The 22,627-nt window shown below is 33.6% G+C and overlaps 1 protein-coding gene and 1 pseudogene across 5 annotated transcripts in view; one reads left to right on the top strand and one right to left on the bottom strand.

Moving 5' to 3' along the window:
- Window positions 1-22,627, top strand: part of NBEA (neurobeachin) — a 650,396-nt gene that overhangs the window by 64,984 nt on the left and 562,785 nt on the right. For all 4 annotated transcript variants that reach the window (XM_081551831.1, XM_081551834.1, XM_081551833.1 and 1 more), the window contains exons 2-6: window positions 7,258-7,489; window positions 10,862-10,962; window positions 11,204-11,299; window positions 19,496-19,617; window positions 21,463-21,589. In XM_081551831.1, the coding sequence (XP_081407957.1) occupies window positions 7,258-7,489; window positions 10,862-10,962; window positions 11,204-11,299; window positions 19,496-19,617; window positions 21,463-21,589 (678 nt within the window). The remainder of the gene's footprint in view (window positions 1-7,257; window positions 7,490-10,861; window positions 10,963-11,203; window positions 11,300-19,495; window positions 19,618-21,462; window positions 21,590-22,627) is intronic.
- LOC145530434 (kinectin pseudogene) lies at window positions 1,663-3,902 on the bottom strand (annotated as a pseudogene). The gene has a single exon (XR_014071764.1). The product of XR_014071764.1 is annotated as a kinectin pseudogene (transcript).

Genomic DNA, 22,627 nt, shown 5'->3' with positions numbered 1-22,627 from the left:
TATTTCTGCTTTATTGACTATGCCAAAACCTTTGTGTGGATCACAATAAACTGTGGAAAATTCTTCAAGAGATGGGAATACCAGACCACCTGACCTGCCTCTTGAGAAATCTGTATGCAGGTCAGGAAGCAACAGTCAGAACTTGACATGGAACAACAGGCTGGTTCCAAATAGGAAAAGGAGTACGTCAAGGCTGTATATTGTCACTCTGCTTATATAACTTATATGCAGAGTACATCATGAGAAACGCTGGGCTGGAGGAAGCACAAGCTACAATCAAGATTGCCGGGAGAAATATCAATCACCTCAGATATGCAGATGACACCACCCTTATGGCAGAAAGTGAAGAAGAACTAAAGAGCCTCTTGCTGAAAGTGAAAGAGGAGAGTGAAAAAGTTGGCTTAAAGCTCAACATTCAGAAAACTAAGATCGTGGCATCCAGTCCCATCACTTCATGGCAAATAGATGGGGAAATAGTGGAAACAGTGTCAGATTTTATTTTGGGGGGCTCCAAAATCACTGCAGATGGTGATTGCTGCCATGAAATTAAAAGACGCTTACTCCTTGGAAGGAAAGTTATGACCAACCTAGAGTGCATATTTAAAAGCAGAGACATTACTTTGTCAACAAAGGTCTGTCTAGTCAAGACTATGGTTTTTCCAGTGGTCATGTATGTATGTTAGAGTTGTACTATAAAGAAAGCTGAGTGCCGAAGAATTGATGCATTTGAACTGTGGTGTTGGAGAAGACTCTTTGAAAGTCCCTTGTACTGCAAGAAGATCCAACCAGTCCATCCTAAAGGAGATCAGTCCTGGGTGTTCACTGAAAGGACTGATGTTGAAGCTGAATCTCCAACACTTTGGCCACCTGATGTGAAGAGCTGACTCATTGGAAAAAACCCTGATGCTGGGAAAGATTGAAGGCAAGAGGAGAAGGGGATGACAGAGGATGAGATGGTTGGATGGCATCACCGACTCAATAGAAATGGGTTCGGGTTGACTCCAGGAATTGGTGATGGACAGGGAGGTCTGGCATGCTGCAGTTCATGGGGTCGCAAAGAGTCAGACACGACTGAGTGACTAAACTGAAGCAATGTTACCTAGCTTAGAGTTGATCCAAAGAGTTGCAAAGAAATCCAACAGGTTAATGATTATCCAATTTGACTAATTAATGGAAACTGAATTATTCTTTATGATCCTAACTAATAATTTAAGATTTCAAATTAAAGATATTTAAAACTCAATAATTAAAAAATAAACAAAAGATACTTGAATCGCTAGTAATTATAAACCATAGAAGTTTCAGAGGATAGTACATTTACAGGCCAGGATTTTATATTCTAAATTTTTATACAGTAATTTTTGTGCTTTTATGTAAATACAATTTAGTTAATTAAAAAAGTTTACTTGTATTTACTTTCTTTTTGTCTTTATTTTCTTTTTTATTGCCAATTTTCCTGTAATTGGGCCTTCACTTTTCTTTAGTGTGATTTGCTATCTCTGAATGTTTCATTTCTTACCCACAGAAATCATTTTGTCTTTCCTCATTTTACCCATACACTGTTCTTAAGGCACTGATTTTTTTCATAGAGCTACTATGACATGTCCTATCTTGATTTTTTAAGTTTACCCCCTTGACTTCATAACAAGCCATTTCATTACATTTTCTTTTTTTTTTTGATCTTCTGAACAATTTTATTGAGCAAAATAAAAGATTACATGTTTATTTTATCTTCAGGAATGTAAAGGTCTAATTATTCAAACAGTTTTTATTATAAAACTAAACTCTGAAGGTGTCTACAGAGTTGGCTTTTTTCTCTCTTTTAATCAGTAGTCTAATAAGGATTAGAAAAGACAAAACTCTGTTCAGTGTTTCTGACAAAGTAGAAAGGGTGAAAACATAAATAAGGCTTTAATTTGGCAAAATATACTACAATGCCTTCTGTTATCCTTGAATGAACAGCTTCCCAATTACTTCACTCTAATACCTGATAGTGTTCTTTCTCCTTTGTGAGCTGTTGGTTTACTGCCTGAAGCAACTGCTGTAACTGTGTTACAGTCTGATTTAGACTTACAGACATTGACTCCCTCTCAGAAGACTCCGTTTCTTGGGAAAAAGCACTATTCTCAATAACAGAAATGTCTCCAGCAGCTTTTACTATTTTTGACTGGATAAGATCCAGTGACTGTTGAGCCTTATGCAAGTCACCAGCTACCTTCTGTCTTTCACTTTGTTCAGTTCTAAGTTTTGCGTGTGTTTCATTTAACTGTTTCTTTAACTCTCTGACTTCTGTAACATAAGTAGATCGTTCCATTTCTGCCTTCTCTAGTTCCATTTCCAAATGCTCTCGTTCTCTTCTCAGATTTTCAATATCTTTATTTTCTCTTCTTAACCGATCTAGCTCTTGGTCCAAAGATGTGAATGACAACTGCATCTGTTTAATAGTCTTCTGTGATTCATCAACCTTAACTTTCCATTTATTCTCTTCTTGCTCCACACTTCTCTGTAGCTTCTGTAAAATTCCTTCTGTTTCTGCAAGGACGGATTTGTATTTTTCACACTCTAGTTGTAACAATGTGTGCATTTCATCAGCTTCTTTCAACTTGTGCTCCAAATCCTTAACCTCCTCTGAACCTGAAGCTCCAGCCACACATTCTTTTGCCTTCTTCTCAAATCCATGCAACCATTCACTATAACTCAAAGTTTGGATCTGCCACTTAACTCCTGTGTGACTTTGGTTATACTGCTTACCCTCAGTTATCTGCAGTTTCCTTCTCTGAAGGCAACTATGCCTTTTCCTCATGGTGTTGCTAAAGAATTGTTTAAATAATAAAGACTGATTGTTTCTACTGTTTATTGTATGTTTTCCTTCGTAAATACTGAACTATTCATTATAAGTGAAGAGTAAATATCTCCCTAATCGTGGAATGATAGTTCTATAAGCAGTTAGCCTCCTTAATGGTAATGTATTAAAAATTAATAGTTAGAAAGACCATCTAAAAACATAGGTCCATTCTGTTATAACACATATAATAAATATTGTTACAGTTTCTGGCAGTGAAATCAAGGAGCTGTAACTGTGTTTTTTTGTAATTAAATGATGAATAGAAAGTGGCATTTTTTTTTTTAATTGTGAAAGATGGAACCTTAGGCTTCACATAATAGCCTGATTGCTAAAATTAAACATTATAATTGTTAATTCCTTTAAAAGCAGACTGTTTTTGTTACCACTGAGCCCATTTCTGCTGCTTATACATTTGATAATGTTTCTTGATTATACTAGATTCTATTTAAGCATTTACAACTAATTAAGAAGATCAGTGTGAAGAATTTATCAGTGTTCTTACATCTTAGTGTATACTCATTCTTACATAGATTTATTCTGAGGCTCACAGAATTATACTTTGGAATCTACTTTTTTTAGTTCAGTCAGTAAGTTTGTCCACATCATTCTTTTTCAGCCTACCTTATTTCTCTATATGGTTTGCTTCTAGAGAACCTCTTCTAAGTTACTAACCATAGGTACAAGTTGACAGTAGTGACCCAAGTCTGTTGGATGTATAAATATGAATAAGTAAGCAGTTCTTGGTTTGAACATGGCATAGTTAAAATGTTGCTTGAGTTGCTTTTGCTAGATTGACAAGTAATATCTAAGGGAGTACACAGTCCATAATAATTTATCATTTACCAGAAACATAAAGGTTACACTGGTTGTTTCATTGTACTTTAGATGTGTGTGATCAGATGACGACATTTTTTAGCTCAAAGTTTGGGTTAGAGAACAAGTAACATCTAATTTTAACTCCTTGATTGAATGCTCCTGGCTTTGTTACTAAGTGCTTGTAACCCAGCTACTTTATTTATTTAATCTTCACAACACACTATTAGCTAGGAACTTTTATCCCCATATTTTAGACGAATTGACTGAGGCTTAGAGATGTAGCATCATTAAAGGTCACACAGCAAGTGAGTGGTACAGCAAAAATCAGCATACAGGAAATCTGAATTCAGAGCCAATCTCTTAACCTTCCTCATAGCTATTTTCATTAATAAACCAGAAATAGGAGGAGGAGTTGAAATTGTTTGACATGTAGAAGTAAAAGCAAGGTTTAACCAGAGAGAATATTTAGTTCAGTAAAAGGTCAGAAGTCAGCAGAAGGGTTACAGTCTCATAAAATTGAATTTTGGAGATGTTACCAGGAAAATATATATGCGGAGTATAATATTTCACAATTTGAGAATACTTTGTTTTTAAACTCTTAAATTTTAGAAGACTTTAAAAATATTCCTAAATGAGATTTTATTGCTTTTATGAAGTTTTGTAAAGAAAGACTTAGTGGATTTTGATCCTGGGTTCTCTATCTACTAGTTTTGTGAACTTTTGCAAGTTGCTTGAACTTTCCGTACCTGTGATTCCTTACCTGTAAATAAATGTCTTTATTGAGTATGGCAAAGCCTTTGGCTGTGTGGATCACAATAAACTGTGGAAAATTCTGAAAGAGATGGGGATACCAGACCACCTGACCTTCCTCTTGAAAAACCTGTATGCAGGTCAGGAAGCAACTGTCAGAACTGGACATGGAACAACAAACTGGTTCCAAATAGGAAAAGGAGTACGTCAAGGCTGTATATTGTCACCCCACTTATTTAACTTCTATCCAGAGTACATCATGAGAAACGCTGGGCTGGAAGAAGCACAAGCTGGGATCAACATTGCCGGGAGAAATATCAATAACCTCAGATATGCAGATGACACCACCCTTATGGCAGAAAGTGAAGAAGAACTAAAGAGCCTTTTGATGAAAGCGAAAGAGGAGAGTATAAAAGTTGGCTTAAAGCTCAACATTCAGAAAACTAAGATCATGGCATCTGGTCCCATCACTTCATGGCAAATAGATGGAGAAACAGTGGAAACAGTGTCAGACTTTATTTTTTTGGGCTCCAAAATCACTGCGGATGGTGATTGCTGCCATGAAATTAAAAGACGCTTACTCCTTTGAAGGAAAGTTATGGCCAACCTAGAGTGCATATGAAAAAGCAGAGACATCACTTTGTCAACAAAGGTCCGTCTAGCCAAGGCTATGGTTTTTCCCAGTGGTCATGTATGGATGTTAGAGTTGGACATAAAGCTTAGCGCTGAAGAATTGATGCTTTTTAACTGTGGTGTTGGAGAAGACTCTTGAGAGTCCCTTGGACTACAAGGAGATCCAACCAGTCCATCCTAAAGGAGATCAGTTCTGGGTGTTCATTGGAAGGACTGATGTTGAACCTGATACTCCCCTACTTTGGCCACCTGATGTGAAGAGCTGACTCATTGGAAAAGACCCTGATGCTGGGCGAGATTGAGGGCAGGAGGAGAAGGGGACGACAGAGGATGAGATGGTTGGATGGCATCACCGACACAATGGACATGGGTTTGGGTTGACTCCAGGAGTTGGTGATGGACAGGGAGGCCTGGCATGCTGCGGTTCATGGGGTCGCAAAGAATCGGACACAACTGAGCGGCTGAAGTGAACTGAGCTTTATGACCCTCTGAACTGCAGCATGCCAGGCTTCCCTGTTCCTCACCAGCTCCTGGAGCTTACTCAAACTCATGTAATGTCTCTCCTTTTTAATATGCTGTTGAGGTTGGTCATAGGTTTTCTTCCAAGGAGCAAGCATCTTTTAATTTCATGGCTATGGTCATCATCTACAGTGATTTTGGAGCCCAAGAAAATAAAGTCTGTCACTATTTCCATTGTTTCCCTGTCTATATGCCATGAAGTGATGGGACTGGATGCATGATCTTCGTTTTTTGAATGTTGAGTTTTAAGCCAGCTGTTTCATTTTCCTCTTTCACTTTCATCAAGAGGCTCTTTAGTTCTGTGCTTTCTGCCATAAGGGTGATGTCATTGGCATATCTGAGGTTATTGATATTTCTCCCAGCAATCTTAATTCCAGCCTGTGCTTCATCCAATTCAGCATTTCTCATGAGGTACTCTTCATATAAGTTAAATAAGGTTAGGTAGTGTTGTTATTATTGGAATTATTTTCCCATCTATATTATATTATTTGCTCATGCATCCATATTAATGAACACCTTTCATGGATGGAAAATTAATTCCACTTACTGAATCTAATCTCTAGTCCCTAATCTTATCTTCCTTTACTTCCTGTTTCCCAGCTACTCACTATTTATCTCTTCTTTTATACTTTATATAATTTGTAAGCCAAATTCAACCTTTTTTGGAACAAAATAGAATGTATGTAAATACAGATAAACATTTTTATTTTTAGCATTTAGCACTGTTAGTGCATGGGCTTTTTGTGTCCATAGATATATTTCTATTTCTTAGAACAGGAAGTTCTACTCTTTAATAAATAAAATATCTATTGAATAAGGGAATGAATGACTTCAAATTTGTCACATATTTTGTATATGCCTATTATCTTCTGGCTAAATTTCCCATTCTCTAGATCAAAAATATATCCAAGTTTTTAATGTTTTTCCTTAAAAATGATACTGACTTCTGAATAAACTAATTCATGTGTGATTTGACCAGTGTAGTGTTAGAGGATCATCATATCTTTTACTCCATGTGTATTTGTCTGTCACAGTACTTTAAGTAGCATTTAGGAGGGACAGCAGTACTTATGAGTCACTTGGCATAGTGTCACAAGTCAAATACATTGCCTTTTTTCCCAGTTAACATGTTGTTTTTTTTTAAGTCCCATTGGATATTAGGTATTTCTCTATCAAACAATTTTACCATTAATTCTTTCAACATTTAGTATAAATTTGCTAACGTAGTTTCTCATTTCTTCATATTCTATAGGTGGAGATTAGACCCAGTTATTATTTTTTTGTTACATCTTTTTTGTTATTCTAGTAATATAAAAGAAAATGGATTTCCATGCCTTGACAGTCATCTTTAGTGATCTGCATGTTCTAGTATTTATCACTTTTCAGAGTCAGCACCTTTTTAAGCAAATTTGTCCCTGAATTTACCTCTTAGTTATTTGTTCTACTTTGCTTTATTATTCTAGATTTGAAATTACCTTTTCCCATTTGAAAGGAAAAAAAATTCTCTTAGATAGTTTTATTTCTTACAGCACCTTTCACTTATCTATAGTGACTTTTTTTAATCAGAATTAGTTTTCAACTAGAAGACTTGAAATTTTCTAGACTCTTAATATTTTCTTGCTAGCTAAATATTTGTTTCCTTGTATATATAACCTCTCATATTATCATTAGTGATTTTTTCTGTTTCTTTTCAGCTGGTTGGTGGAGAATTTGACTTGGAGATGAACTTTATTATCCAAGATGCTGAGAGCATAACGTGCATGACAGAGCTTTTGGAACACTGTGATGTCACATGCCAAGCAGAAATATGGAGCATGTTTACAGCCATCCTACGAAAAAGTGTTCGGAATTTACAGACTAGTACAGAAGTTGGGCTCATTGAGCAAGTATTGCTGAAAATGAGTGCTGTAGATGACATGATAGCAGGTATGGGATTATCTGATAGGAAAGTATAATTTAAATGTTCATATACTTCTCTTATTCTCTAGTTTAATATAGGTTTGTTGAAGCTACCTTGTTTTAAAATAGATAAGTCAAGATGTATTGTTAATGTGCGCTTTATATTAAGGGAAAACCTGAAGAATGAAAGATGATTTGTGTATTAGACAGATATAATTACTATTTTGGTTTTCCAGGTTTTAGAAAATCTGAGTAATGTGGAAAAAGTGCTCTGAGATCTATCAGAAAAATGAACGGTACCTTTCTATGCAGAACTTAAACTTTTACATAATTAAAATACAATACATATTACATTTCTATAAAATTGGTACTTTATTAAAAGTTTTCTGAACTCCATCTTCTTCAGTGTGACATATATGGGATAGGAAGTGCTAAAAGCCTTAGGACAAGCATGCTGTAATTTTTGGAAGTGTCAATTTTACTCTGATATTTTTTGGAGGAACTTTTGTATTAAATGCAGACATTGTGGATTAGAGTATACAATTTGCGTGAAATTTCAAGATAAAAGTTTAATAATTTTGTGTTGTTATGTGTTATTTGAAATAATAATTTTGATATGTATATTTCTTCATCATCAGTCCTTACTCACCTGCAAATCCATTTCCCTCTGTGGCTAGATGCACTTAAGTAAAAATATTTTGAAAGATGGTCCCAGAGCACCAGCTATTCCCAGAAAATAAGCAGTTTGTAATGTTGATTCTCTTAAGCCATGAGTCTTTAGCCTAACTTTCTTCTGACATGAGAAGGTTACATAATTCTAAAAGTGCTAGTATAATTCCTCACAATATCTGATCGTATCTGATGCTTAAAAATAATTCAAACCCCAGAAAATCCTCTATAATGTTTTGCCTTATGCATAATTAGTTTTAATATCAGTAGAACAAAATATTAAACAGGAAAGAAGGAATGAAGAATAAAGATAAATGCTTTTTAAAATTTGAACAATATTCCACAATTTTGTTTTTCTTATAGAAGATATTAAAATCATTTGTAGTTGCTTTCAAGATGGCATGTATTTCTATTTAGAATAATTTAGCATTCTCTTTCTTGGTTACTGATGGTTAACTTGAAAAATTAGAATCAAAATTAGAAGGTATTTTTGATGGAGATATGGTACCATTTCTCTAAATTTTAGCATTAGCAGGAATTTATTTATATAAACTTACATGTACACATGTTGTATAGAACATCATTTGATCTTTAAATCCTCATATCTGGGTTTAAACCTTTAAAATTCTTTCCCTTTTCTTTTTTCTTTTTTTGTAAATGAAGTGCACTTTATAGAGTACACTTTAGCAAGTGAGCCACAATTGTGAAAATACTGTACATAATTCATGAGTACTGAAGTAAGGTTATAGTAAGGTTGATAGTACCAAGAAGCTCATATCTTCACATTTTCTGTTACACAAAGCCTCTTAGTTCCCTTATTATCATTAATAATATGGATAACACAAAATTTTCACTTTTTGTTATTTAAACATTAAAAAAAGTGTTAGAAAAATTTCCTCTACCTTTTCAATAGAGAAATTAAAATCTAGATAACATGCTAATGAAGCCCCAGTAACCACCAAAACACTACTAAGTTTTCATTCTGAGTATTTTGTAGCATGCTACATTAAAAGAAATTCTTTTCATTTAATAATGTGAAGTATTACTAAAAGGTGTTTAAACATCTATTGTAAATTGATAGTATATTTTCATAGTATTTTTTCTCCTTTAAAAATCTTGTATGAGAAAAGAAGTGTTGTTATAGTGAAATTAAAAATTGAGGTGCTTGTTTATGTTATCTGTATAATAAATAAGAAATTTTAATAATTATGTAATTAAATGCAAATTTAATAGGTCTTTTTGTGTGAGATATATAGGAGATAAGATAAAGGTTTGAAAACACAATTCTTTTACTGTAGTATGTGTAGACATACCTGAAAGAAATCTTCGAGGAAGATTTTGCCATTTGAGCTAGTTGCTTAAAAATGCTTAATATTAACTTGAGGTTTTAAGGTGCTTGGTTTTTATCTAGAATTTTTTCTTAGAAATAGATCTTCTGGCTAAAATGTAGTAACTTTGGACATTTTTATAATTTGAATAGTGAATGATCTTTCATTAAAAATGTCTCTTTAAAATGGCATGTCCACAGTCACAGTTTTATCATAGAGATTGCTTACTTACAGTGGTGTTATGAGTAAGTCAATTTATTGATGACTTAACCATATTAAATTTCTATTTTGAAATACATACATAATAAATATTTTTAAAGTCTCAAAGTTCAGCTATTAATCTGTGATATTAAATAATGTATATATCAATAACTAATTTCAGTTTATCCTAACCTAAACTATTAATTTATGATAAGCTTCTTATAATGTTTATGTATATTTATTATAACTTGTGTAGTATCTGAATTCTTAGTAAGTGCTTTAGAATTTGAAATATGTATATTTAAATGTTTAATTTCTTGCAAAGAATGACTCATAGAGGTACTATCACTCACAGTGTCTCGAGATGAGAAAGTAATCAAAGACAAGAGATTAAATGTATATTTTTTTCTTATTTAGTGAGCTCGTATGTCTCTTGTATGCATATAAATATGTTGTCATAATGGATAGCACTAGTCAGGGGTTGAAATGGTGCTTCCATTTAGAGACTAGTGGGTAAAAATCAGAGCTCCGAAGACATATTGCCTAGGTTTGAATTTTAACTGTACCACTTATTAGAGTGTGTCCTTTGGCAATGGGATTAAGTTACCTGTGCCTCACTTTCCTTATTTTTAGAAGAGGTTAATGGTAATACTTAAGCTTGTTACAGGAATTTGTGAAGTTAATGCTTGTAAATCACTTGGAATGATGCCAGGCAAGGAGTGAGTACTCAGAATTGTTGCTGATGGGCCAGGGGCTATTTCAAGAATATGTTTTATTAAGAGTAGATAATTCTAAAACAAAATGTGGTTAAACGTCAGTTTTCATTTGAAAATAACAAATTTACAGTATTAAATCATTGTACCTCTGCATATTTTTGGTTGTCTTTCCCTGCATATAGCAGATTTATGTGTATGTATGTATATTCTAGGAATTTATAAAATCCATTTTTTATGACTTTTCAAAGAGAACTTAATTGAAATCGTAATTCTGGTGGGGAAAAAAAGTCTTTAAAGTATTTTTTTCTTATATGATGAATAATAATTGTTAATTCGAATAGCTATTCATGAGGTCATTTGGCTACAATGGATACCAATATATATATAGAAATGACAAGATAACTTTTGCTCTTTCTAAAAGTGTATTACCTTGACAGATGACAGCTCATGACTAGAGTTCAGAATAACTTTATTTTCCTTTGAAGATCTTCTAGTTGATATGTTGGGGGTTCTTGCCAGCTACAGCATCACTGTCAAGGAATTGAAGCTTTTATTCAGCATGCTTCGAGGAGAAAGTGGAATCTGGGTAAGCTGTGGTCAGAGGGAAAAGTATTCAGTATCAGTGCATTAATGCTTAATGTTCAACAATTTGTCTCTAGAGAACTATAAACTTGAATTGGTAATAGAAATTGTTCCTCTTAAATAGTTCAGTAAATGATTTAAAAATAATTTTCTCTCTAGTTAGAAAACAGTCTGATGGTTAAGGTGATACATTAGATATTTTTGTTAAATTTGTACAGTGACATTTCTTTTTTTTGTTTCCTTAGCCAAGGCATGCAGTAAAATTATTATCCGTTCTTAATCAGATGCCACAAAGACATGGTCCTGATACTTTTTTCAATTTCCCTGGTTGTAGTGCCGCGGTAAGTTTAAATACTTGTGTTTGTTTTTATTTATTTTAAGTCAATTCTATTGTGGCATAATTTACCCACAGTCAAATTCAGCAATTTAAAAAGTACAGTTTGATGAGTTTTGAATAATCCCTTCACTGTCACCACAGTCATGATTTAGGACAATTCCATCACTCACCAAAATTTCCTTATCTCTTTGAAGCCAGTTCCCTCTCCCAGGTTCTCTCCTTTGCAACCTTTGATTTATTTTGTGTTTGTATAATTTTACCTTTTTAAAAATTTCATATAAATCAAATCAAATAGTATCTAAGTCTTTTTTTGTCAGCCTTCTTTTACTTAGCTTAATGCTTTTGAGATTATCCATGTTGTAATAGATTATCAGGAGTTTATTCTATTCCTTTTATTCTGAGTACTATTACATTTTATGGATATATACTACAGTTTACTATTCACTAGTTGATGGACATTTGGGTTTTCAGTTTTTGATTATTATAAGTAAAACTATTAGGTCTTGAATGTAGATCTTCTGCAGGTATGTTTTCTTATCTCTTGAGTAAATACATAAGAGTGGGATTGCTGGATTTCTTATTAAGTGTGTATTTCATTTCATAATAAACAAGCAAATTGCTTTCTGAGGTGAAAAATTTTGCATTCTCATAAGCAATATATGAAAATCCCAGTTGATCTGCATCCTGGACATTCAGTTCAGTTCAGTTCAGTCCTGTCTTTTTAATTTGAGACTTGTAAATGGTAGTATAAAGGTAACTCATTGTAGTTTTAATTTTGTGTTGCCCTTATGGCTGATATTGAGCATTTTTCTTGTGTTTATTAGCCATTCTTAAATCTTCTGTGATGTTTGTGTTCAAATCTTCTGTTCACTTTACAAAATGTGATTGTTTGTCTTGTTATCTCAAGAGTTCACTATATATCTGGGATATAAGTCAATTTGGAAATGCATTTGTCAAATATTTTCTCCCAATCTGATGCTTGTCTTTTTATTTTGTTAACAATATTTCTTGAAGTACAGAAGATTTTAATTTTGATGAAGTTCAATTAAAATTTTCTTTCTTTTATGACATATGCTTTTTGTAGTCTAAGAATTGGTATAAACCAAGGTTATAGGGTTTTTTTCTCTTAGCATTATACTGAAAGTTATGTTATATTAGCTCTTATGTTAGGATTGCACAAAGATCCCTTTTGTGTGGATTTTTAAAATATGGTGTGAAGAAGATTGGAGGTTAAGTTTTAGTTTGTTTTAACATGTGACTATTAATTATTTCAAACCATTTGTTGAAGCAATAGTTCTTTTCACTTTGGATTGTGTTGATACCTTTCTTGAAAACTGTCTGGCCATTCTTGTGTGGATCTAGTTCTGAATATTCCAATTCATGAAACACAATATATTTGTCTCTTTGTTTCATTTTCTTTTGATTTTTCAGTGTTTTGTAGTTTTTAGCATACAAGTATTAAACATTTTTGGTTAAATTCATTCAGAAACCATATTTTTTTATGTTAATATATAAAAATGCAAAATTTTATTATTGTTGACCTTACATCATGAGACCTTACTAAACTCATTTGTTTGTCCTAACAAGTTTTAGTAGATACCTTTTAATTGCATTTTGTACCTTATTATACTGGCTAGGACCTACAGCTAATAATCATAACAGCTTTGACTTCGTCTTAGGGAAAGCATTAAATATTTCACCATTACATATGCTATTAGCATTACATTTTAAGATAATGGCCTTTATCAGGTTGAGGAAATTCACTTCTATTCATATTTGCTGGGAATTTTTTTTCACCATCAGTATGTTAATGTCAGTGTTGAGTTTTGTAAAATGCTTTTTCTGATTTTATTGAAATGATCATATAGTTTTTCTTCTTAATCTTATTAATGTGGTGAATTACAGTGACTGATATTTTAGTGTTAACTCACCTTTGCATTCCTAGGAAAAAATCTGTTTGATCACAGTGTAACAACCTTTTCATACAATACTGGATTTGATTTGCTAATATATTACTAATAAATTTTACAGTTATTTTTATGATTGATTTGAAGATAACATTTTTCTTTTCCTGTAAAATCTTTCTCTGGTTGTGATCTTAAGGATCGTAAACTCATTTCCTCATAAAATGAGTTGGGAAGTATTCATTTCTCTCTGTTGAAGAGTTTATGTAGAATTGATAATACTTACTCTTGAATGTGGGCTTCCCAAGTGGTACTAGTGGTACAGAACCCATGCAGTGCAGGAGACCTAAGAGACGCACCTTTGATCCCTGGGTCAGGAGGATCCCCTGGAGGAGGGCATGGCAACACACTCCAGTATTCTTGCCTGGAGAATCCCATGGATGAGGAGCCTGGTGGGCTACAGTCCCTAGGGTGACAAAGAGTCAGACGCAACTGAAGCGACTTAGCACGCATGCACACACACACACTCTTGAATGTATGCTATAATTCACTATTGAAGCCATCTGGGCCTGGGATTTTGTTTGTGAGAAGGTTTTAAATTACGAACTTAATTTCTGTAGTAGATATAGGAAAGTTTTTTGTTTATTTTGAGTGAACATTGGTAGTTTTATGTCTTTCAAGTAATTGTTTGGTTAATTTCAGTTATCAAATATATTGGCATAAAATTGTTCATCCTATCCTCTTATTATCCTTTTAACGTCTATAGGATGTGTAGTGATGCCTCCTCTTCCATTCTTGTTACTATAATTTCCCTCAGTCTGTCTAGCTGGAAAGTGAAAGTGAAAGTCACACAGTCATGTCCTACTCTTTGTGATCCCATGGACTATAACCTGCCCAGCTCCTTTGTTCATGGAGTTCTCCAGGCAAGGAACTATTGGAGTAGGTTGCCATGTCCTTCTCCAGGGGATCTTCTTGACCCAGGGATGGAACCCAGGTCTAGCTGGAAATGTTTCCATTATGTTCCTCTTTTCAAAGAAATAGCTCTCAATCTTCTTGATTTCATCATTTCAATCTATATGGTAACATTGTAGAGCATATGTGGAATTTTTGGCTAGAAGAACAAGTTTTGATTTCTGAATCCTCTAATTCATTACTGTAGAGGACTAATGTTTCTTGGCTTACTTTCATGTAAAATATTAGTACTTTTATAATGGAATAGGGGTTGTGAGCCTGTAATGAAATAATGTACTGTTTAAGCACTGTAAAGTTGTAAAACATCATGTAAATAGTTATTGCTCTTTGGTTATTGTAAGTACTTCAGTGTTCTTTTTTTTTATTAATTTATTTATTTTAGTTGGAGGCTAATTACTTTACAGTATTGTAGTGGTTTTTGCAATACATTGGTATGAATCAGCCTTGGGTTTACATGTGTTCCCCATCCTGAACCCCCCACCTTTCTCCCTCCCCATCCTATCCCTCTGGGTCATCCCATTGCACCAGCCCTGAGCACTTGTCTCATGCATTGAACCTGGACTGGCATTCTGTTTCACATATGATAATATACATGTTTCAATGCTATTCTCTCAGATCATCCCACCCTCACCTTCTCAGCAGTCTCCCAGTTTTTCAGTCATTCTCCTAATTTTATATTTTTTCCTGACTGTTTTGTTACTAATCTTTTTTTTAAGTTACAGTTTCACCAACTATGAAACAAAACATAGATACGTTTAAAAAAACAATTTACAGGATGGAAGTCAATCATTTTACATATCTGTTTGTTAGAGTGAACATATATAATCTGCAGAGAAATCACTGTCACTGTCCCTAAGTGGGTGAGGGTTCTCTTAGATATAATAGTTCTGCTCACACACATACATAATTCTAACACATTTTACAGAACTGTTGTTGATCTGATGTCTGATAGGTTTCAATCTAAGGTATGGGAGAGAAGAGCAAAATGTTTTGACTGAAATATAAGCAAATTCCTGTTTTATATATAGAATTAACAAAGTTTAGCTAAATGTGAATGAATGACTCTGGTTTAATAAATTGCCTGAATTGCCTCAGTATGGTTGCAGTTCATCCTGTTTTTAGCCATTTGGCCAACAATTACCTATCAATATGTAATACATTTTACATACACATAACACGCACAGAGATAATTTTAATGTCATTAGTAGAATATGTTTGAATTGTTTTTGCTCATGGGATATTGGTAGACTTATACTATCTATTCCCCTTTTCCTGATTTTCCCTGCATCACTCATTTTCATAAAGAGTAGTTTGGATCAAGGGTATATTCTGTGTAGAGGAGGAAGTAGGGAAGGAACTGGAACTTTTATAACTATTGTTTCATTTGAGTCATACAGTCTGTACAAGGTAAGTGATATTAATGCTGTTGTCAGTTGAGGAAACTAAGTAATAATAATAATATTATAAGTATATTATAATAATAATATAATAAGTAATAATAATAAGCCTCCGCAGAGTAAATGTTGTTCATAGTCTTAAAGTAGAGTCACAACCTTAACAAGAATTTTCCTGATCTTAAATCCAATATTTCATTTAACAACAAATTGGCTAATTTTCAAACATGTTACTTCTACTGCTGAAAAATTTAGATAGGAGCTGATTTTAAACCCTTACCATCACAGTGTTTTGATGATCTGCTTCTAAATGAGCATGAGCCAGTGGTATTTTAGTAATAAGAAAGTATATACTGTTTGGACCGCTGCTCACATTAGTGCCTTTGGATGGTTAAAATCATGATACCATTTACTTTCCCTCCAAAAGGACCAAAATAACATATTAGGCCCTCTGAATTGTATTTCATATTGTGGAGATATTTTCTATGAGTTTTTTTGCCTCCATATGAGCAATTTGGTAACATTTACAGAGTTAATTGAATTCTTCAGTGATTTGTGTGAAGGTTAATGATAAATGTAAGATTACATTTTGCATGCCCTGTTACCTTTATGAATATATTGTTTAGATTTGTTTTTCATGATTATTATCTATTTCATGAATTTGCTTAATTTAAGAAATAGTACACTTCTCTATTCATTGAAATAGTTAACTGAACGCATCCTGTCTGAACATCAGAATCTTTTCCGTTTGTATATTTGTGAAATGAGATAGTTAGAAATGTAAATTTTGGAGTCAACTAGTGTAGGAGGCAGTGAGGGATACAGATTTCAGAGTTCTGTGGACTCACTGGACACAATGAGGGACCCTATTTATGGATACCAAAATATTGTAGAAGGAAGTATGGAAGAAATGTGAAGGTAGCTTAAACCCATAATCACAGAAGTAGTCCAAAGGACATGCCATTATCACCATGGGATAATGGGTATTTAGGCCTGAATGATTTGGGAGTAAATGAACCTGAGTTCCACATTAGGCAGTCCTCTCACAAAGTTAGCTTTTTGTGCACTGATTAATGCATGTATGCATTAAAGAGTTGGAAAAAACTAGGGATACAATGTGTACTGTATGAAAGAAAGACTTTGGTTGGTACATAAGTAAGAACAGGAAGTTGAGTCATACCCTTTAGAAATGGGACATTTTAGGTCATCAAAACATTTTTTCTAGCTGTTACTTATTAAATTTAAGACTATACTTCAATAAAAGATAATTTTAGAATATATATGTAATAAAAAATAAATTTAAGAGAATGTCTTTGAGTAGAGGTAACCATCTTGTTGAAGAGATTGGCCATAAATAAAGATCCCTATTTATCTATGGAATTATTGTTGTTTTTGTTGTGTCACTAAGTTGTGTCCGGCTCTTTGTGACCCCGGGGATTGGAGCTTGCCAGGCCCCTCTGCCCATGGGATTTTACAGGCAAGAATACTGGAGTGGGTTTCCATTTCCTACTCCAGGGGATCTTCCCTACCCAGGGACTGAACCTGTGTCTCTTGTGTCTCCTGAATTGGCAGGTAGATTCTTTACACTAGTGCTGCCTGGGAAGCCCCAAAGAATGTTATTATATCATTATAATATGGGAAGCAAGACCAAAGACTATTATTATATCATTATCACTGAAGCTTATTTTTCTTTAGTGTTATTTTTCTTTTTTGTGTTGTATTTAGTTCACTGGTGTTTGCAACTGAATGTGATTTAGGACTCTTTCGGTCCTACCATTTGGATAATAACAAATGAGTACCACATGTCTTTTCCATGGTGGAAGAATAGTTCTGGAAAACTTGAAGAGCAGTTCAATTCAATTTCTTTCCTGCATCTCTTAGTTCAACATGTTGTCTAAGTTCTGATGTAGAGCTCAGTAGACCAGATGATGAGACTGATGATGTATTAATCGAAAGTGCTGGGGCCATTGGCTGGAAGTAAGAGATTGCTTGGGTATGTGGAGTAATGGGGGAAAAGAGAAAGAGTGAACTGCCCTCCTGAATGCTTATTAATGCTGCACTGGTAGTGTTGTCATGAATTGCTGTTGCTGGTATGAACGTCCACTTGGGTGTGCTGATCATGGCAAGAGGTTGGAAACCATGAATCTAACCCTGTGCCAGTTGTGTTCCACAGGCATTATGAACAAATGAATACATTTAAGTTATTTTTATAATTCTGTAGAATCACTATTCAATGTCCTCAATAAACATTTCTCCTGTTTACCTTGGTACTCTGAAGCAGCTATAGTAGATGATGTCTAGTTTAGTGATACGGAGATATAATCTGGCAGCAAACTTGGCAAGAATTACATTTTACTAACAACCAAACAAAAAAATTAAGTAAAACATTTTCTTTTTTAAAAAGTTTTAAAAAAGCTATATTGAAAATTAAACTGGACTAATTGCTTAGTATTAAAATCTGAAAGGACATGACATATATTGTATAGGAAAACTTGCATTTCATTTTTAAGGTTTCAGTCTTCATTTCAAATGGTATGTTTCCATTTATGTGTTTATATGTTTATTTTCCTTTTTTTTTTTTATGCAGTAGGCATTTTGCCACTTTGAGATTTTTCAGTGATCACATATTGAATGTTTTCTATGTCTTAAGTCACAATGCTGGGAGTATAAACTGTATTTCTAACTCTTTAGGAACTCACTGGTAGACATAAAAGCACCTTGTTACAACAAGGTACTAAGTGCTATGTGCTAGGGACTAATTCCTATGGGAAAACAATGAAATGAGAAACTAGGCTATGGTGAAGTTGAGGAGAGCTTCACGAGAGAGACATATTAGCCTGGAATTGAGGGGTAACTGGGATCTTATTGGAGGCTGTGTTTTGGGCAGAAGTAGTATCATGTACAAACTGGGGAACAGGGAACAGAACAGAACATGTAACAGAACAGGTGGAACAGCTGGTATGTTCAGATATACTTTGGGATGTAAGGTAAGTCACTAGAAGAGATAAGATTGAAAGGATTTGTTGGAGCCAGTGTGTAAAGAGCCTTGTGTAAACTTAAGAAACTTAGGATTTATTTTATATGCAGAGGATATTTAATATGGAAGCTATATGTTATATTTGAGCAAGTTCATTGGCAGCAATGTGAAGGATCTGCTTGGAGGAACAGATCAGTAATAAAATCATTAAGGGTACTTATCTGTTATGTGAAGGAATTTAGATATCTCATAGGAAGATAAGTGAATCCACTTAGATATTTCTTGACTTCAGGTCAAGTAATATGTTGCTTTCTCATTTCTTTTCCCTAGAGTGGCTAGTTTTTTTTTTTTTTTTTTTCTAATTACTATTATCAACTGAATACTGTATTAATTCCTTTCCTACTTGTAAGTGGATCTGAGTTCTTTTTGATCATAAATTTCAATGGTTCAGTTTCTGAATGATAAACCCCATGTTCCTCTTCTTTGTTTCAGTATTAGTGCTATTTCTTAATACTTCTGTTTCTTCAATATTGACTCCATTAACATTTATAACACAATTGTTTTTTGATTGAAAATTCAGCTTCCTTTGTCAAGTAAAATATTACTGAAAACCTGATGTAAGCTGAAAACGGAAAATTTTGCAGCATATGTTAAGGGACTGTATATTGGTGAAATTGAAGGAGGCGTTATTGGAATACAGTTTGAACCATACTGTATAACTTAGAGATGAAACTTGATTTATTGAGTATTTGAAAGTGTAATTCTTCTATAGTCAACAAATAATATTAATAGATTACTTTAATAAGATAATAATTTCTATTTTTATATTTGTTCATGATTCTTTGATACTCATACCTTCATTGTGTTTTAATCTGTGAAAGCCGTACTTGACCTTAGTTACTGTCACATTTTCTTTAACTGATACTTTCCTATTTTTTATCATTACCTTGTAGGCAATTGCATTGCCTCCTATTGCAAAGTGGCCTTATCAGAATGGCTTCACCCTAAACACTTGGTTTCGTATGGATCCATTAAATAACATTAATGTTGATAAGGATAAACCTTATCTTTATTGGTAAGTTATATATTTAATTTTAGTACTTTTGTCTTAAGCATTTCAATTTTTTTAAATATGTAACATAGTGTCAAGGCAACATAGTACGTAGAATAAGTAAATAAATATGTTAAACCTATAAAGATACAGTTATGTCAGTTTATTTTATTTATTTTTGGCAGTTGATTCTAGGCTATCGGCCCTACTATTTTTTTCCCCCTCAATTCCATTTTAAGAATCAAGTGTTACAGACCTCCTGTCTCGAGTTTGCACATATCAGTTGTATGTTCTGAGTGAAGATGCTGTTCACTGATCAAGAAGAGAAAATGGAAAACACACTACTATCAGATTTCTTTCACTTTGCCTTTTGACTTACATGGTTCTGTGAGCATAATTAAGATATACTTTGAAATACTGATTTTGATAACCACGTGCTGCTGCTGCTGCTGCTGCTGAGTCGCTTCAGTCATGTCCGACTCTGTGTGACCCCATAGATGGCAGCCCACCAGGCTCCTCTGTCCCTGGGATTCTCCAGGCAAGAATACTGGAGTGGGTTGCCATGACCTTCTCCAATGCATGCATGCATGCTAAGTCGCTTCAGTTGTGTCCGACTCTGTGTGACCCTATAGACAGGCCCACCAGGCTCCTCTGTCCACAGGATTCTCCAGGCAAGAATACTGGAGTGGGTTGCCATTTCCTTCTCCAGATAACCATGTGAGAAGATATAATTAGATAAGATTAATTATTTAGTAGATAACTAACAGAATGGGTGTATCATCCCAACAGTGAGTTCACCTGTAAGACTCAGAACTTGGTCATTTTAGATTACCAATAATGCCAAGTCACAAGAACATCAAACTTTCATTTATTACCTTACTATGTACTAGGCATTATAAGTGCTTGCTTGTATTACATCATTTAATACTTACAGTGCTCTGAAATAAGATTGCATCATTTTAAGTCCTGCCTTTACAACTCACTGTTTATCCTGTGCTTTGGTGTCTTCAGCTGTAAATGAGGATAATAATAGTATCTATCATGTAGAATTTAATGGTAGCATAATATTTTATGTGCTTTTTATATAATGACTGGTTCAGAAATGTGAGTGTTGAAAAATTTGAGCTATTGATAGTTTGTAGACTCTACTACAGAAAGATTACATATGGATAGTAATGAGAGAGAATTTTAACAAACATATGAACTTCCAAACATAAATGGGGTTGAATTTCCAAAAGATCATTTTGGGAGATCATACTTTTATTGCAGTAATACTGTCATTTGTCAGAACATTTATAGGTTTTTATGTGTGATTGAATTCACAGCTGGAGGAGTATTTCTCTGGAAGAAAATAACTCTATTTCTTAGTCACATCTTTTTTTCTGTTTTAGACAGTACATGTACTCCTTTGCTTGATTTTGCTTGATTACCTACATTATTTTCCAAACTTGGCTGTCACTTTTTTTGTAAATTTGTAAGCTGTTTTCAGAAATATAGTAGAATTAAAGAGCAAGTTGTTTTTGGAAACATTAACTGTGTATATGATTTCTGTATATGCTAATCCAGATGATCATTGAAGGTTTATGAAATCTACTGGGTAGCCTTTTATTGACCATTAATTTGTTTCTATGTATTTGTGTTACTTTATGTATTTGTGAAATTGAGATGTTAAAAGTTCTACAGTTTTCTATTTTCCCAACTTAAATTCCTGTTTTAGTCTTCATTGGTACCTGTAATACCCTTTCTACTCTATAGGTATACAAGTTTTATTTTTATAATTATGTTTTATATTATTTATATAATAGTAATCTTCAGGTATATTGTTCTTTGTAGCAGAGGATATTATACTACTTTCAGTTTTCTTTGCAGTTTTCGTACAAGTAAAGGAGTTGGTTACTCTGCTCATTTTGTTGGCAATTGTTTGATCGTTACATCACTGAAGTCCAAAGGAAAAGGTTTTCAGCACTGTGTGAAATATGATTTTCAACCACGCAAGGTATGTATAAGCAAATCATCTATTGAGAGTAATACAATTCACCATTCCCACTATCTTAACACTTTCCTAATATGACTTCCATAATATTCTCTTTTATTGGTTTTCTCATGACTCCTATCTGTTATCTCTGTCTTCATTTTCTTTCTAACTTTTATGTCTTGTCCATTTTCTTGTCTAACTTTTGACATAAAAAAAAATCAGTTTCCTGACCTCTTTCAGTGTCTGTTTCTCTCATTCACTCTCTCATTCTCTCTCTTGCTGTGATAAATTTTATGACATTCTTTCAGTGAACACTCAGTGAATATTTACTGAGTGCCAGACACTGTTGTAGGCACCGGAGAGATGACAGTGAACAAAACAAACAACATCCTTGCTTTTGTGGCGCTTCTTTTTTTATTTTTTTCCAGGGATTTTTATTCAGTTTCAGGGCATATTCTACCCTATATCCACAGGAACCCATCCTAACAGATTTGGAACTCACGTAAGGTGCAGGGACTGCTTCATTTCTTTTTCTTTCTTTTTTTGTTATCCCATGTGTATTGTGCCACATACTGAAGAAAATAGTATTTTGGATGGGGTTCTCAAATATATACCTTTATTTTTTACCTGAGTCTAATAAAAACTTTTCCCTTATGTAAGGGATAATTTAATTGTTATTTCAATTAAAGAATGGCAATTTAGTAATAATTCATTAATAGAAAATAGCTTAAAAGCAATGATTTTAAATAAATGTATACATTTGAAGGGGGTTTCTTTTTTCCTTGATACAAATCCTGCTTATTTTCATATAATTCTCATTGCCTTTCCTCTAGAAATTCTGATTTATTAGATTTGGGATGAGACCTAGGTAGTATTTGTCAAATGTGCCAAATTATTTTGAATTTTAGTGGGAATTTGTTAGAAATACTGATCCTCGGACTTAGTTTCATGGCAGGAATATGAGTTTTTAACAAATGCTGTATATGATTTTTCTCATCAGACAGGTTTGAGAAACAGTGCTTCAAATAGTATAAATAAGAAAACTTAAGAATCAGATAA

Source organism: Giraffa tippelskirchi, chromosome 12, assembly GCF_054371585.1.
Source record: "Giraffa tippelskirchi isolate mGirTip1 chromosome 12, T2T-mGirTip1v1.2.pri, whole genome shotgun sequence".
Lineage (NCBI taxonomy): Eukaryota > Metazoa > Chordata > Mammalia > Artiodactyla > Giraffidae > Giraffa > Giraffa tippelskirchi.
This window is presented reverse-complemented; position numbering and strand designations above follow the sequence as displayed.